At 46.4% G+C, this 17481-nt stretch overlaps 1 protein-coding gene across 1 annotated transcript in view; it reads right to left on the bottom strand.

Annotated features, from left to right (window-relative positions):
- LOC126095461 (leucine-rich repeat-containing G-protein coupled receptor 5-like) overlaps nt 1–14990 on the bottom strand; it is a 1115085-nt gene extending 1100095 nt beyond the window's left edge. The window contains exon 1 of the mRNA XM_049910253.1: nt 14774–14990. Coding sequence (XP_049766210.1) covers nt 14774–14990 — 217 coding nt within the window. The remainder of the gene's footprint in view (nt 1–14773) is intronic.
- Between the last annotated feature and the right edge of the window lie 2491 nt (nt 14991–17481).

Here is a 17481-nt window from a genome sequence, read left to right as displayed (position 1 = left end):
TTTTTTCAGACCATAGGGTAAAAGCCTGAATGACAAGTATTAAGTGGACGCAGAACGGGAAATCCATCAAAAACCATTCAGTAGTGGAAATTCATCCTGACTTGGTGAGATACCTGCGATTTCTACACAGATTATACGAAAGAACTTGCTCCCAGTAAAGCACCATCATAGCAGTGGGTAGCTTGACGAAAACTAATACCAGTCGACTGGAAGAAGTGTCAGTCTTTCCAGTTTTCCACAAGCATCGATAGACAGACACACATAATTGCAGGCTAAGTATACTTCCGTATTGTGGAACACGTTTTATGCTCACATATTGTGATCGTTCAGGAGAACAAATATACGTAGTAGATGTATGCAGACTGAAGCGACGAATGAAAATTTACACCAACATCAGGATTCGAACCTGGATCTCGTGCTAACCAGGCAGATACGGCAACCACTGCTTCGCCCTGGCGCAGTGGCTTTGCACACCTGCACGGACTACCCTACTGTGCCTGCGTCCCCAATACAAATTCCCATTCAGGCCTCAGGACACTTCGTATTCCCCCTATATTCAAAGAGCATTGCAGAGTCTCCAAGTGCATTGGAATAGTACCTCAGCATCGAACGACACAGGGAATCCTGCCTGAAATCCAAATGAAACTGTATAATTTCAGAGACCTTTCCAGGTGTCAGACACCTATGATGTGTATTTGCAGGCTGATACGATGAATGGAAATTTGTACCCAGGCCAGGTTTCAAACCCGTTTTCCTGCGCAATAGGCACTGCTGTTTGAGTTTAGGGGGAATGCTTTGCTGAGGCGCTAAAGGGAATTCGGGTTGTGGAGGCAGACGTGTTAAGATACTCCGTATAGTTGTGCAAAGCCACTGCACCAAGGTTCCATAGTGATCAGCTCATTTGCTAGTGATCAGGAGACCGGGCTTCGTATCCGAGCAGCGGTACAAATTTTCATTCGTCGCTTCAGTCTGCATATACACTCCTGGAAATTGAAATAAGAACACCGTGAATTCATTGTCCCAGGAAGGGGAAACTTTACTGACACATTCCTGGGGTCAGATACATCACATGATCACACTGACAGAACCACAGGCACATAGACACAGGCAACAGAGCATGCACAATGTCGGCACTAGTACAGTGTATATCCACCTTTCGCAGCAATGCAGGCTGCTATTCTCCCATGGAGACGATCGTAGAGGTGCTGGATGTAGTCCTGTGGAACGGCTTGCCATGCCATTTCCACCTGGCGCCTCAGTTGGACCAGTGTTCGTGCTGGACGTGCAGACCGCGTGAGACGACGCTTCATCCAGTCCCAAACATGCTCAATGGGGGACAAATCCGGAGATCTTACTGGCCATGGTAGTTGACTTACACCTTCTAGAGCACGTTGGGTGGCACGGGATACATGCGGACGTGCATTGTCCTGTTGGAACAGCAAGTTCCCTTGCCGGTCTAGGAATGGTAGAACGATGGGTTCGATGACGGTTTGGATGTACCGTGCACTATTCAGTGTCCCCTCGACGATCACCAGTGGTGTACTGCCAGTGTAGGAGATCGCTCCCCACACCATGATGCCGGGTGTTGGCCCTGTGTGCCTCGGTCGTATGCAGTCCTGATTGTGGCGCTCACCTGCACGGCGCCAAACACGCATACGACCATCATTGGCACCAAGGCAGAAGCGACTCTCATCGCTGAAGACGACACGTCTCCATTCGTCCCTCCATTCACGCCTGTCGCGACACCACTGGAGGCGGGCTGCACGATGTTGGGGCGTGAGCGGAAGACGGCCTAACGGTGTGCGGGACCGTAGCCCAGCTTCATGGAGACGGTTGCGAATGGTCCTCGCCGATACCCCAGGAGCAACAGTGTCCCTAATTTGCTGGGAAGTGGCGGTGCGGTCCCCTACGGCACTGCGTAGGATCCTACGGTCTTGGCGTGCATCCGTGCGTCGCTGCGGTCCGGTCCCATGTCGACGGGCACGTGCACCTTCCGCCGACCACTGGCGACAACATCGATGTACTATGGAGACCTCACGCCCCACGTGTTGAGCAATTCGGCGGTACGTCCACCCGGCCTCCCGCATGCCCACTATATGCCCTCGCTCAAAGTCCGTCAACTCACATTCGGTTCACGTCCACGCTGTCGCGGCATACTACCAGTGTTAAAGACTGCGATGGAGCTCCGTATGCCACGGCAAATTGGCTGACACTGACGGCGGCGGTGCACAAATGCTGCGCAGCTAGCGCCATTCGACGGCCAACACCGCGGTTCCTGGTGTGTCCGCTGTGCCGTGCGTGTGATCATTGCTTGTACAGCCCTCTCGCAGTGTCCGGAGCAAGTATGGTGGATCTGACACATCGGTGTCAATGTGTTCTTTTTTCCATTTCCAGGAGTGTATACATAAAAGATGCTTGAACTTGGGAAGGTCTCTGGAATCATATAGTTTCGTTTGAATATAAATGGATTCAGTAAACAGAGATACTGTGAAACTTAGTGCAAGAGCAGCGTGGCCTAGGGCGCCCAAGATGATGCACTGTCGCTGTTGGGTGTTTATCAATGGGCCAGATATGTCGCTGCCTTCCTCATAGATGGAACGCAACACTCCGTTATTTACAGGATAAAAACAACAAATGTAAAACTATATTCGGAAGTACAGGGTTTAAGCCGTGGCTGGGTCCGAATCTGGGATTCAAAACGTTTTGCCTACTGGTCAGAGACGCTACACTTATAGCACTAGCGCAGTCAGTCTGAGAAGAATCCTTAAATACTTACATGTATGTCCTAAAGGGTAGACACTGTTGACGACCCACAACTGTACGAAATACTTGACAGCAGCCGTATTAGAAACAGATCTTCTACTTAGAAAAAGATCTTCTACTCAATAGTAAGATGCAGGTAGATTCCGTTATACACGGATTCGTTATCTGCATTTTCGCATATATTCGATTTTAGTTGTAAGTGCAGTGTTGCCATCTGTTAGCAGCACACTGAACCAGTAGTGCATAAGCGCATCTCAACACGGATCTTCTGTCGTTTTTGTCGAGACGTGAACCATCAGTTCATGTCAGTAGAACTGTGAAATTGCACTTCACAGGGTTTGTACGTAAAATTTCTGGAGACAGAAGAAAGAAAGCATGCATGTCGAGGGAAGAAGCGTCTGCGAAGGCCATATTCATTAGAAACAAAGATAGAATTTAGAATCGCTGTGGGGAAAGTCGAGCGTATTGTTGACATTCAGCGTGCTTAGTGAATCCGCTGTGGGAACTGTTCGGGACAGTGCGGAAGTAACTCAAAAAACTGCTGACTCTTCAGCTAACTTAAGTGTGGCTAGAGTGACCAAATGTCCCTCTGAGCCCATTGAAAGAATGAAAAAAAAGTTAAGATACTGGGTTGGGCATCACAACCAACAGCATATGCCTCTCTCTGGAGCTGCTATCCAAGGTAAATCTAACAGATTGTATGCAGATTTATCGAAAGAAGAGGACGATCCAACACCTTTCTCGGCCAGCTCAGGTTAGTTTGGTCGCTTTAGGCATCGTTTTGGCTTTCACAATATCTAAAAGACAGGAGAGGTAGCTGAGGCAGACGAAATTGGAGCCGAGGGATTTTAAAAAAAGGTTAAAGAAATTGCGATAGAAAAAGGCTATACTGCGAAACAGGTTTTCAACCTTGACGAATAGGGCTTATTTTGGAATTGTATGTCGAGCCGTACACTCATTTTTATTACAGATAAAAAAAATAGCACCTTGATTTAAGGTTGTCAAGGCCTGATACTACCTTCATTTCGGAGGGAATGCAGCAGGAGATTGAAAATGAAAACCCCTTATGATCTACCACTTAAAGAATCCTAGGGCGTTAAAGGATTGTGAAAAGAACAGGCTGGGAGTTCATTAGTGACGGAATAGTGATTTTAGTGTATTATTGTGTGTTTTTGTGCTGAATTTTGTAGTGTACAAATGTTGCATTAAAATGTCTCTTCACAAAGATGGTAATGGCTATTTTTAGTAAAAACATGAAGAAACTACATCTCAAACTTAACTTCTGAGTAAGCGAGTACCTAACCCCATATTCTACATACATAAAATGTGTCTCGATTTACGCGCATTAGATACGGACGGCGATTCCGCGGGATGTGTCGGACCGGGACGAGAATCCGCTTCTTCTGTTTATCGCGAGCAGTCGCAACCAAGTAGACCATCCACGCACGCTCTCCGAAAAAATTTCAAATGGCTCCAAGCACTATGGGACGTAACACCTGAGGGCATCAGTTTCCTAGAATTGGAACTACTTAAACCTAACTAACCTAAGGACATCACGCACATCCATGCCCGAGGCAGGATTCGAACCTGCAACCATGGCAGCCACGTGGTTCCGGCCTAAAGCACCTAGAACCACTCGACCACAGCGGCCGGCACGCTCTCCGAGCCGACCCAAACTTCCACATGTCACACTGTCTACATCGTCGTCCACTAAATACATCTCCAAATGATCACATCATTACTTACAAGGGAACCTCCCCACCGCACCTCCTTCAGATTTAGTTATAAGTTGGCACAGTGGATAGGCCTTGAAAAACTGAACACAGATCAATCGAGAAAACAGGAAAGTTGTGTGGAACTGTGAAAAAATAAGCAAAATATACAAACTGAGTAGTCCATGTGCAAGATACGCAACATCAAGGACAATGTGAGCTTAGGAGCGCCGTGGTCCCGTGGTTAACATCAGCAGCTGCGAAATGAGAGGCCCTTGGTTCTAGTCTTTCCTCGAGCGAAAATTTTACTTTATTTATTTTCGCAAAGTTATGATCTGTCCGTTCGTTCATTGACGTCTCCGTTCACTGTAATAAGTTTAGTGTCTGTGCTTTGCGACCGCACCGCAAAAGCGTGCGATAAGTAGACGAAAGGACGTGCCTCTCCAATGGGAATCGAAAACATTTGATCGCAGGGTCATATGTCAACCGATTCCTCCACAGGAAAGCACGTTTGATACATTCTATATGACACTGGTGACGGCATGTGCGTCACATGACAGGAATATGTTGTCGTCCCACCTAACTTGTACACTTGGCGAATGGGTAAAAAGTTTCTTCTATCTTGCCCGATTTATGTTTTCTTTTGGATGTGATAATCACTCCCAAAAAGTGATGAAAACATAAGAGTTTGTCACATAAACTGAAAATGAAGAATTAAACTTTTTACTCGAGGGAAGACTTGAACCAAGGACCTCTCGTTCCGCAGCTGCTCACGCTAACCAGAGGACCACGGCGCTCCTTCGCTCACCATATCTTTGATGTTGTCTATCTTACACATGGACTACTCAGTTTGTATATTTTGCTTATTTTTTCATAGTTCTACACAACTTCTTCCTGTTTTCTCGATTGATCTGTGTTCAGTTTTTCAACTCCTATGCACTGTGCCAACTTATAACTAAATCTGAGGGGGGTGCGAAGGGGAGGTTCCCTTGTTAGATTGCCACGAAAGAAATGGTAGCCTAGACTTCTAATACTTACACGCGTGTCTGAAACGACCACAGCTGTGCGAAATACTTCCAAATTAAATCGCTGAGTGCAAATTCCGTCGTGTCAGGTGTAATGGGTATTGATCTACTACCCAAGTGTGCACGAACAGCCGAAGTGATCTGATAAAGCGAGCCATCCTTTCCTGTTTGCCGTGGTGTATCATATGGCCAGCCTTGCCGCCTTTACATGCGTAGCCATGCACATTTCTCCATGGTGCATCGTTGAGGATGATAATTAATTATGCGTGGTCCAGCAGGGCTGTCCACTGTCAATGATCCTCTATCCAATAGCGACAGAGCCCCTTCTATATGGGCTAAAACAACCTCTTCTGGAGATCACGGTGAAGGTATACAATTTCCAGTGCCGAGCTTATGCGGATGATCTAGTGTTTTTCGCTCGTTCTGAAGAGGAGATCCAGATGACGCTGGGATGGATCGTGCACCGTGGGGATTTGGCAGGCAGCAACGAGATTGTGGTCAAGTCACGTGCCACAAAATCGGCAGAGGGCTCCGGAAAGCGAGTGTGGACCCTCTGCGGACGATGGATACACTTCGGTGTTCGGGCATAGTATTTACGAAAGACGTGCGCCGTAATACGGCGCTGAACTACACTCCTGGAAATGGAAAAAGGAACACATTGACACCGGTGTGTCAGACCCACCATACTTGCTCCGGAAACTGCGAGAGGGCTGTACAAGCAATGATCACACACACGGCACAGCGGACACACCAGGAACCGCGGTGTTGGCCGTCGAATGGCGCTAGCTGCGCAGCATTTGTGCACCGCCGCCGTCAGTGTCAGCCAGTTTGCCGTGGCATACAGAGCTCCATCGCAGTCTTTAACACTGGTAGCATGCCGCGACAGCGTGGACGTGAACCGTATGTGCAGTTGACGGACTTTGAGCGAGGGCGTATAGTGGGCATGCGGGAGGCCGGGTGGACGTACCGCCGAATTGCTCAACACGTGGGGCGTGAGGTCTCCACAGTACATCGATGTTGTCGCCAGTGGTCGGCGGAAGGTGCACGTGCACGTCGACCTGGGACCGGACCGCAGCGACGCACGGATGCACGCCAAGACCGTAGGAGCCTACGCAGTGCCGTAGGGGACCGCACCGCCACTTCCCAGCAAATTAGGGACACTGTTGCTCCTGGGGTATCGGCGAGGACCATTCGCAACCGTCTCCATGAAGCTGGGCTACGGTCCCGCACACCGTTAGGCCGTCTTCCGCTCACGCCCCAACATCGTGCAGCCCGCCTCCAGTGGTGTCGCGACAGGCGTGAATGGAGGGACGAATGGAGACGTGTCGTCCTCAGCGATGAGAGTCGCTTCTGCCTTGGTGCCAATGATGGTCGTATGCGTGTTTGGCGCCGTGCAGGTGAGCGCGACAATCAGGACTGCATACGACCGAGGCACACAGGGCCAACACCCGGCATCATGGTGTGGGGAGCGATCTCCTACACTGGCCGTACACCACTGGTGATCGTCGAGGGGACACTGAATAGTGCACGGTACATCCAAACCGTCATCGAATCCATCGTTCTACCATTCCTAGACCGGCAAGGGAACTTGCTGTTCCAACAGGACAATGCACGTCCGCATGTATCCCGTGCCACCCAACGTGCTCTAGAAGGTGTAAGTCAACTACCCTGGCCAGCAAGATCTCCGGATCTGTACCCCATTGAGCATGTTTGGGAGTGGATGAAGCGTCGTCTCACGCGGTCTGCACGTCCAGCACGAACGCTGGTCCAACTGAGGCGCCAGGTGGAAATGACATGGCAAGCCGTTCCACAGGACTACATCCAGCATCTCTACGATCGTCTCCATGGGAGAATAGCAGCCTGCATTGCTGCGAAAGGTGGATATACACTGTACTAGTGCCGACATTGTGCATGCTCTGTTGCCTGTGTCTATGTGCCTGTGGTTCTGTCAGTGTGATCATGTGATGTATCTGACCCCAGGAATGTGTCAATAAAGTATCCCCTTCCTGGGACAATGAATTCATGGTGTTCTTATTTCAATTTCCAGGAGTGTATAAAGGCCTTTTACAAGTTCACTGTATGGGCGTTGATGTCACCTGCTCCGACCTTTAGATATGGTCCGAAGGGTCGCCTTCATTAACAGCCACATGGCGTCCCGGACCCCACATTTGGCGCAGATCCTACCGATGACTCCAGTGATCTTACAGCGGATCCAGGAGGCCATTTGTTACTTCGTTAGTAATAGACTTGTCTTTAGGATACGATATGATGCCCTCAGTCTCCCCTTTGCAGCGGAGGACTAGCACTGAGCAACGTTCGAGCGCGTGAGGCGGCCTTTACATCAACACCACGCTCAAGACGCAATTACACCGGTCCCATCACTGACGAACTGGTGCCTCCGTCTTGTCTGCCCCCTGTTGCTATCGCTCACACCGCGCTTGCACTTCCCCACGTCAAAACATTCTTCCTCGATTATAGCTACGTGTACACGAATCTTGCCTGTGCCAGGGCACCTACAGCGCAAGATGTGTGCCGCATATTAATGACGAATTCGCCAAAAATATTTTACGAGAGATCCGCGTCACCTGATACCTAGTGCTCAACAATGTTTCCCGACAAGACGTTGATTGCACAACATTGCTCTACATGACTCACCAATGTGCATCCGGTACCGTGCGATAGACATGGATGGAAACCACCTGGAATGTGGATCTTTCGCGAATGTGTGACTTCTAATTCAGAAAACGGATGCCTTATACTCAGAGTACCGCCCCGCTACACTATCGAGCCCGCAATGCTCCTTCGTCTGATTAATACTGTTGTGGGTTGGCAGGAGTGCCAACACCGTATTATTAGAGGAAGCCGAAAGGCACGCGTTTTAGGTCACGCAGGCTGGCGTGAGGTCTGGAACAGGACAAGGAAATTTGACTTGAGAAAAAAGGACGTAGCTGGTGGAATACTTAACTTTAATCCATTAATGGTGAGCGTCGCTCTTGACGGTACATTATTCGTAATCTCAATAGTAACTGGTAATGGTGCCTTGCTAGGTCGTAGCAAATGACGTAGCTGAAGGCTATACTAACTATCGTCTCGGCAACTGAGAGCGTATTTTGTCAGTGAACCATCGCTAGCAAAGTCGGTTGTTCAACTGGGGCGAGTGCTAGGAAGTCTCTCTAGACCTGCCGTGTGGCGGCGCTCGGTCTGCAATCACTGATAGTGGCGACACGCGGGTCCGACGTATACTAACGGACCGCGGCCGATTTAAAGGCTACCACCTAGCAAGTGTGGTGCCTGGCGGTGACACCACAAATACCTAATTTCCCCAATCAAAAGCAGATGCGATGAACTAGATCGAAGGACTTCCTGTGTCCTACCTTTTATGGGACATTCTCAAAGATGTGCTTGACTTTTGGACTGTCCCATAGTAACAACAGGATCAATTGTTGTACAATTTCAGATATTAGACTTTTGTTAAGTACTTAAACAGTGTGTTCAAAGATCCTCTGCCTTCCTCTCCCATATCCCCGCACCCGTGCAGGTGGGTAGTACCGGGTAAGAGAAGTTGCGTCTGGTGGATACTGATTTGAATCTCGAACGGATCGTTGAGAAAGACTATATTACGAGAAGACGTATCCATCTCCTCGCTATGGAGATTTGGGACCAGACAGCATTTATTTTTTGATGTTTCCGAGTGAGTTCGTTCTTATGTTGTACTAATAGAAGAGTATCCTCATGTTGGTTGTATTCAGTTTTATATTGTTTGATAATGAAATACAATATTATCACAAAAAATATGGGTAGGGCCACCGCTCAGGACCAACGGGGAATCGAGGTTCTAGTTTCCGTTCGGCACAAATTTTTATATGTCGTTATTGGGTAGAAGATTTATAACTAATGCAGCTGATATCAAGGTATTCGGATTCATCGAATTAACTTCAAAATCAATGCTTAAGAAACAGTTGAATAACTGTACTGTAGGCTACCTCCGTTGTAGGTTGACCACACTTTCTGAGGGTGCTTCCAATGAATCTCAACCTGGCATGTGCGTTTTCTGCGATTAATTTTATTTGATTGTTCCTCTTTAAATCACTGTGTATGCATCCTCTATGATGATTAATGGATGTTAATGCTTCCAGCAACTTTTCGGCAGTCGTGTAATCAAACAACAATGGAGATTTTCGGGCATTTATGCACAACACTTTGCTTTGGTATAACTGTCGACCCGTGCACCAAGTATACATCCTGTGCAGGTCTCTCACCAAGTCGCTAAAATTTTCTAGCGTTGTGACGTCTCTACATAAGACTACAACATTAACTGATCAATTCTTCGACCTCTCAATGTTATCCACTATGTCATTTACCAAATTCCGTGAACAGTAATGGTTCTATATCACTTCTTAAGGTGCATTAGAAGTTACTTTTGTATATGAAATTTTTCTCTAAGTTAAGACTATTCCGTTCTACTCGTCGTAGGTAGGATACACAAGCACTGCCAGAGACACAGAGACGGGTGGAACAAAGAGGCATCTTCTGTGTCGATAAGGCGGAGTTTACGAAGTGTTTAGCCAAAAGTCCAGGCCAGAGTATAGTGAATGTCGTCAAAACAGTCCAGGGAGCGATTCGAATCCAAACATGTAAACACAGGCAAGGTCATTCACTCTAGTACCAATGACTCAGTTGCACTTTACCATATACATAAACGACGTAGTAAACTGTACGGTTAATTGGTAGTATTAGTAGCATTGGTAACGGGAGAAACACAAATGAATGTGTAAGACGGAATCTAGGAGCAGACGCCATCTCTTTGTTGTTTTTTTGTTTGGTTGTTTGTTTTGCACATAATTAGAATCGCACAGCGTTCAGTGTTAATCCATTGTGCATTTCACATGCTTACAGAATATAAATTTCATTTTATAAGTAATGAAATTAGTTGATCGCGTAAATTCTGCGCTTTTGTTAGCCAAAGCCATCAATTTTGATGCAAGAACAATTTACGTTAATAAACATGAACTCGTTGTTGTCTTGTGCTCAACAGAACGTTCTTCATCATGATCAAAGGCAAGAGTTTCCCATTATTATTGATAAATGTGAAATTTGCTTATGAATAACAGAAACACGTTTTATACGAGGTTGGAACTTTAATAGTGGCAAATATTTATTTACAGCTCGTACAAAATAGATACGTGTTTCAAAGTTTTACTGACCTTCAAAGCAGTCACCAGCATTGTGTACAACCAGTTGTCAGCGATGTGGAAGTCGTAGGTTACTCTTCACAGTGCCAGTTGTGTTGATAGTTCGAGCGGCGCCGTCTATTGCCTGACGAATTTGTAGCAGTTCTGAAGCGAATGCCGTGAAGCGTTTTCTTCAGTTTAGAAATCGAGTTAAACTCACGAGCGCATAAGTCAGGGGAGTGCAGTAGGTCGTATAGGACTTAGCAGCCCCATCAGTCAAACAAATCAGTAACAGCTTGCACTGTACTTGTTTGAGCGTTGTCTTGCAAATGATGGTCAGGTCCTGCAGAAAGTGTGATCACATATGTCTCTATGCTGTTCATTCTTGTCCGAGTGGTTCTAGGCGCTGCAGTGTGGAACCGTGCGACCACTACGGTCGCAGGTTCGAATCCTGTCTCGGGCATGGATGTGTGTGATGTCCTTAGGTTAGTTAGGTTTAAGTAGTTCTAAGTTCTAGGGGACTAATGACCTTAAAAGTTAAGTCCCATAGTGCTCAGAGCCATTTTTTCTTTTGTTCATTCTTGGAACACAACCTACGACCTACGCCTTCCACACAACGCTGGTGGCTACTTTGAAGGACAGTAACAGTTGCAAACAGGTAACTCTTTTGTATCGGTTGTGAATAAATAGTTGCTACAATTTAAGTTCCAACCCTCGCATATTTCTTTGTTAGAAATACTAAGAATAACGAAGACTATGAGTATATCAGGTCATGGAATTTCTGTATAATTGTGGGATAAAGGCTTGGATGAATAAATGATCACTCTTGCTTTAGCTCTTGGACCTATTAGATGCTTTTGTCCGACGTTGCTTCTGAAGGAACGATTTCGTTAATTGTACGTAACTTCTTTCACAATATGTGTATAAAAAGTATGTGTCCTCTTATTCTCATTCCACACCTCTCCCTCACTATGAATATAATTAAGTGGAAATAATTAATTATCGCTAGAATTCAAGTTTTATCCTGGCCATCTGCCATTCTTTTCTCATAATGGCGCATTGGCAGCCGTTACGTGGAATATAATTAATCACATTATTTTCAGGGCTTCACCCACAAGAAAAAAAGGAAAATTGTATCTTGCTATTAGAAAAATAAAATATTTTTTGCAGAAAAGTTTTCATTGAATACACACGATAAATGTAATAAATAATTATTTGAGGGTGATTATATCGTAACTGTATCTGCAACAGTATTTATTTATCGGGCATTAACTATTACAGTTTTATACAAACCACCCGTAGTTTTGAGCTAAACGTGTGTGTTGATCACATAAGTAAATTGTTTCAAGCTAATCTAGTACCTTTACTTAGAGTTATTTGCATACGCAGGAACAGTGATGATTGTTAGTATACATTTTAGCCGTTACGACGAGTATGCGAAATATACGCGACGTCACAACTTACAAATATTTTCATCGATGACCGAAAATGTAACAAATCGAAACCTTGTATAAAAAAAAAGGAAAGAGAGAGAGAGAGAGAGAGAGAGAGTGAGAGAGGGAGAGAGAGACGATTAGTTTTACCATAGTGAGTATGACGGGGCGATCTATATTTACTTTCTTAGGAGCAGAAAAACTTCAAAAACTTCTTAGCCAAGATCGCAATAAATAATGTATTTGGTATGACGGTTACGGTAAAACTGTGTTACCTTCATCAAATCTTCGTACAGGTTTTCATAAACATCTTGTGCCAGATGCATGCAAGATCTTTCCATTAAATCTTCAGATGCACAACATATGACGTGTCAAAAGTAAAAGTTAAAATTACTATGTACACAAATTGCCACAACATTGCATCCACATGCTCACACGTCATTCACGTCATATGTTGTGCGTTTGGAGATTTAATGGAAAGATTTTGTGTGGATCTGGCACAAGATAGTTATAATAAGTAGCCGGCCGAAGTGGCCGAGCGGTTCTAGGCGCTACAGTCTGGAATTGCGCGACCGCTACGGTCGCAGGTTCGAATCCTGCCTTGGACATGGATGTGTGTGGTGTTCTTAGGTTAGTTAGGTTTAGGTAGTTCTAAGTTCTAGGGGACTGATGACCTCAGAAGTTCAGTCCCATAGTGCTCAGAGCCATTTGAACCATTTTTATAATAAATAGTAAACGGTTTTCCCACAGTCCCTGATTCATTTACACACAATGCTGTGCTCCAAACTAATATTCTCAGCAGTTTCTTTTCCAAATTACGGACGATTGTTGACACTAGTAGACTTTTTTTGGGCATGGATGCTCCCTTCCCCCGTACTAGTCATCTTTCTGTGTCCCCCTTGCCTCGTACGTCATGTGCTACTTTCTTTCCAAGGTTAGCGAAGCTACATCATTTCGTTTACAAAAGTTCGCGTGGCATTGCGCATTGGTTACAACAAAATGGCTTTTAGTCATTCGTAGCGAATTAAATTCTGAAAATAGGTGACAATATATCTAACATGGTACACAGCTATTTGATGCCAACAAATTGCAATGACTTTGATCAATTTCGCTGCAGACGGTAATATCTGTAGGAGAAAACAGAGATTGGATCATATCCAACAAATAATTGTGGACGCTGTTGAAGTGCTACTCGGCGATGAAGAGCTTGGCAAAGGAGGGTAATTCGTGGCGATCCGTATCAAATCATTCAGAAGCCTAATGAGTCACGTCCCCCCCGCCCCTCACCCAATTACCCTCCTCCCTCTCCACCCAAAAACGGGGTTTCAATATCCAGTATCTGAAAGGCAACACAGAATAGAGCGTACGGAGTATAGCGTATACAGGGTGAGTCACCTAACGTTACCGCTGGATATATTTCGTAAACCACATCAAATACTGACGAACCGATTCCACAGACCGAAGGTGAGGAGAAGGGCTAGTGTAATTGGTTAATACAAACCATACAAAAATGCACGGAAGTATGTTTTTTAACACAAACCTACGTTTTTTTAAATGGAACCCCGTTAGTTTTGTTAGCACATCTGAACATATAAACAAATACGTAATCAGTGCCGTTTGTTGCATTGTAAAATGTTAATTACATCCGGAGATATTGTAACCTAAAGTTGACGCTTGAGTACCACTTCTCCGCTGTTCGATCGTGTGTATCGGAGAGCACCGAATTACGTAGGGATCCAAAGGGAACGGTGATGGAACTTAGGTACAGAAGAGACTGGAACAGCACATTACGTCCACATGCTAACACCTTTTTGTTGGTCTTTTTCACTGACGCACATGTACATTACCATGAGGGGTGAGGCAGACGTACACACGTGGTTTCCGTTTTCAATTACGGAGTGGAATAGAGTGTGTCCCGACATGTCAGGCCAATAGATGTTCAATGTGGTGGCCAACATGTACCGTGTGTACCGTGATGTGCCTACAACCCCAGAGGATATGAAACAACGTATTGTGGCAGCCTGCGGCGACATTACACCAGATGTACTGCGGCGTGTACGACATTCATTACGCCAGAGATTGCAATTGTGTGCAGCAAATGATGGGCACCACATTGAACATCTATTGGCTTGACATGTCGGGACACACTCTATTCCACTCCGTAATTGAAAACGGAAACCACGTGTGTACGTCTACCTCACCCCTCATGGTAATGTACATGTGCGTCAGTGAAAAAGACCAACAAAAAGGTGTTAGCATGTGGACGTAATGTGCTGTTCCAGTCTCTTCTGTACCTAAGGTCCATCACCGCTCCCTTTGGATCCCTACGTAATTCGGTGCTCTCCGATACACACGATCGAACAGCGGAGAAGTGGTACTCAAGCGTCAACTTTAGGTTACAATATCTCCGGATGTAATTAACATTTTACAATGCAACAAACGGCACTGATTACGTATTCGTTTGTATGTTCAGATGTGCCAACAAAACTAACGGGGTTCCATTTAAAAAAACGTAAGTTTGTGTTAAAAACATTCTTCCATGCATTTTTGTATGGTTTGTATCAACAAATTACACTAGCCCCTCTCCTCACGTTCGGTCTGTGGAATCGATTCGTCAGTATTTGATGTGGTTTGCGAAATATATCGAGCGGTAATGTTTGGTGACTCACCCTGTATACGTGGCACCCAGCACTCGCCTCCCCCTACAGCGCCCCGTGGAGGGAGAAGTCTAGCGCAGCCGGAGCAGTCTACGGTAATTGGCCCGCCGCTGGCTGCCGCCTCCCGGCTCCCGGAGGCTGAGGCGGCAGCGCCGAGACGCAGACCAAGGAGCGTGACGTCACAGGTCGCCATGGCGACGCGCCCGCCGCAGGAGTAGTCATCCATCATCCGGCGTCCGTCTGGCGGCGACTCGCGATAAGCCGTAATGAGGCCGCGGGCGCCCTGCTCGTGACGGCGGCGGAGACGGAGACGCGGACGTAGACGCCGCCAAAACTGCGGGGGGCGGCGTCTCCCACACCCCTCAGCGCCGGAGCGGAAAAGCTCTCTCAGCTGAAACCAGACGCTCTATTTGTTCACGAGACGGAGGCTCCTCCTCTCGGGTCGCTGACCTGGTCCTTGCTTTCCAGAACAGCTTGTTACGAATCCGACAATACGCATCATCGACTGTTCAGTTCTACTGCCTGAAGACTGGTTCGATGCAGCTCTCCACGAAAGTCTCTTCATCTCTTCCCAACTACTTTGCTCCTAGAATGAGTTTTTCACTCTGCAGCGGAGTGTGCGCTGATATGAAACTTCCTGGCAGATTAAAACTGTGTGCCCGACCGAGACTCGAACTCGGGTTCGAGTCTCGGTCGGGCACACAGTTTTAATCTGCCAGGAAGTTTCATACTTTGTTCCTGTTTAATGTTTTAACACACAGCCTGTGTATGTGAGGATGCATAATGTTATCTCCACAATGGAATTCTTACGCCTATAAATGATTACGGTGACCCTGCTATTGACAACCCACATCTAGCGATTTCCATAAATTGAAGCTTTGCGTTGCGGTTTCACTTCAGTTTACCACATCATCGTTATCGTGATGTATTCATGACATTGTCAGTCTCTGGGCGATCTGCGATATATGTCAACCTGAGAGGATTTCAAAAGCAAAGATCGCTAAAACAGTATTTTAGTGGATGACCATTTTTGAAAGAGCTATGCTCTCATCATTATATTTTATGCGTTTGAATTTTTACAACATAGTACCCATCGGCTTGTAGCACTGCCACCTCCACACTCACGGCAGTAAATGTTCATCCCTGCAGAACACCACAGGTCTCTTTCCAGCCCGTCTTTCGCCAATAGCGGAATGTGTGGCCAACTTCGCTGTTTCTGTCAGTACTCTAATTAATTCCTCGACGCTCGTAGCACTACAAGTATTGTAATGCATGGTGCTAGCCAGTTATCAGCCAATGAAATGATTGATGATCTCACTATGCATCGTAAACAGTGATGTAATATGATTATACATCTAAAAGAATATTGAATGTATGGTGGCAAAATCTTGCCACCTTACAACTGTCCTCAATCATTGGTCTCCTTCCATTACCAAACTGACGACACCTTGATGCCTCAGGACGTCTGCTACCAACCAACCTCTTATTTAGACAAGCTGTATCACAAATTTATTTTCTCCTGTTGCATTCACTAAATGAATTTCGGTTCAAAGATGTAAATGGTTTAGGGAGGGAACCCCTTACCGCTGAGATGGCTTGATTGCATGCGGCATGTATACAGCCTTATCAATAAGCCAAATAGGGTTAGGCAACTGCTATGGCAAAAATAGATGGCGACATAGATTAGCAACAATTTACAATGATTTGTAAGGGGCGATCAAAAAGTTTATGATCAAAGGCCATACAGTCCAGAATCCGTATGTCAATCAGGCAAAAGAGCGTTGAGCATTGAGGCAATCATCCCACAGATGCAGCCGCGCGCTCTGAGGCGTCTCTGTCACGGTTCGCGCGGCTACGTCTGTCGGAGGTTAGAGTCCTACCTCGGGCATGGGTGTGTGTGTGTGTGTTGTCCTTAGAGTAAGTTAGTTTAAGGTAGGTTAAGTAGTGTGTGAGCCTAGGGACCGATGACCTCAGCAATTTGGTCCCACAGGAAGTTACCGCCACCACTACCACCACCACCACCACCACCACCACCACCACCCACCGACGCACCATGTTGGAAAGACACGAATGCCACATTAATCCTATTCCTAGATGTAGATACTCATATACCTGTGTTCCGTGGGTGGCTCATGTTCCCGCCATAATGTATTTTACACCCTGTTTTTAACGTACTTCCACCTCACTACTTTAATTTAAATTACTGGTGTCACTGAGTTGTTGCTTTGCCTGACCGTGAACGGCGCTAGCAGCGCGTATCAATATATCCCCTCTCTTAGTATCTTTGCTCGACTGCTATTACTTCCCGGTCGTTTTCAGTTCGGCTCGCGAGTTCGTGCAGCCAGTCAGTTGGATGGCGTCTGAAGCGCAGTCCGGACCTGACAGTCGGGGAGTTGCAATGCAATGCTGCACTAGTGCAGTTGGGTTGGAGCTGTGAGGTCTGCGTCTACATGGCTCGCCCGACCATTGCCGCCACGCATCACTTGAGCCGGGCCACGGTCTTGGTGGATCGTCGGTCGGTCGTACTACCGGACGACGCGTTTTGGTTCGCCGATCGTTCATGAGTCGGCTTTGTGTGTGTGTGTGCATCGACTCCCGATTTATCTTCGTGCGTCCATAGTTACTGTTGGGTATCGTTCAGGTCTTCGTGCAAGTATTTATCAGGTTGTGTGTGTAGTTGGCGTTATTTACACTGAGGACTATTCTAGATGTTGTCGGCA

This window comes from Schistocerca cancellata, chromosome 8 (genome assembly GCF_023864275.1).
Source record: "Schistocerca cancellata isolate TAMUIC-IGC-003103 chromosome 8, iqSchCanc2.1, whole genome shotgun sequence".
NCBI classification, from domain to species: Eukaryota; Metazoa; Arthropoda; class Insecta; order Orthoptera; family Acrididae; genus Schistocerca; species Schistocerca cancellata.
This window is presented reverse-complemented; position numbering and strand designations above follow the sequence as displayed.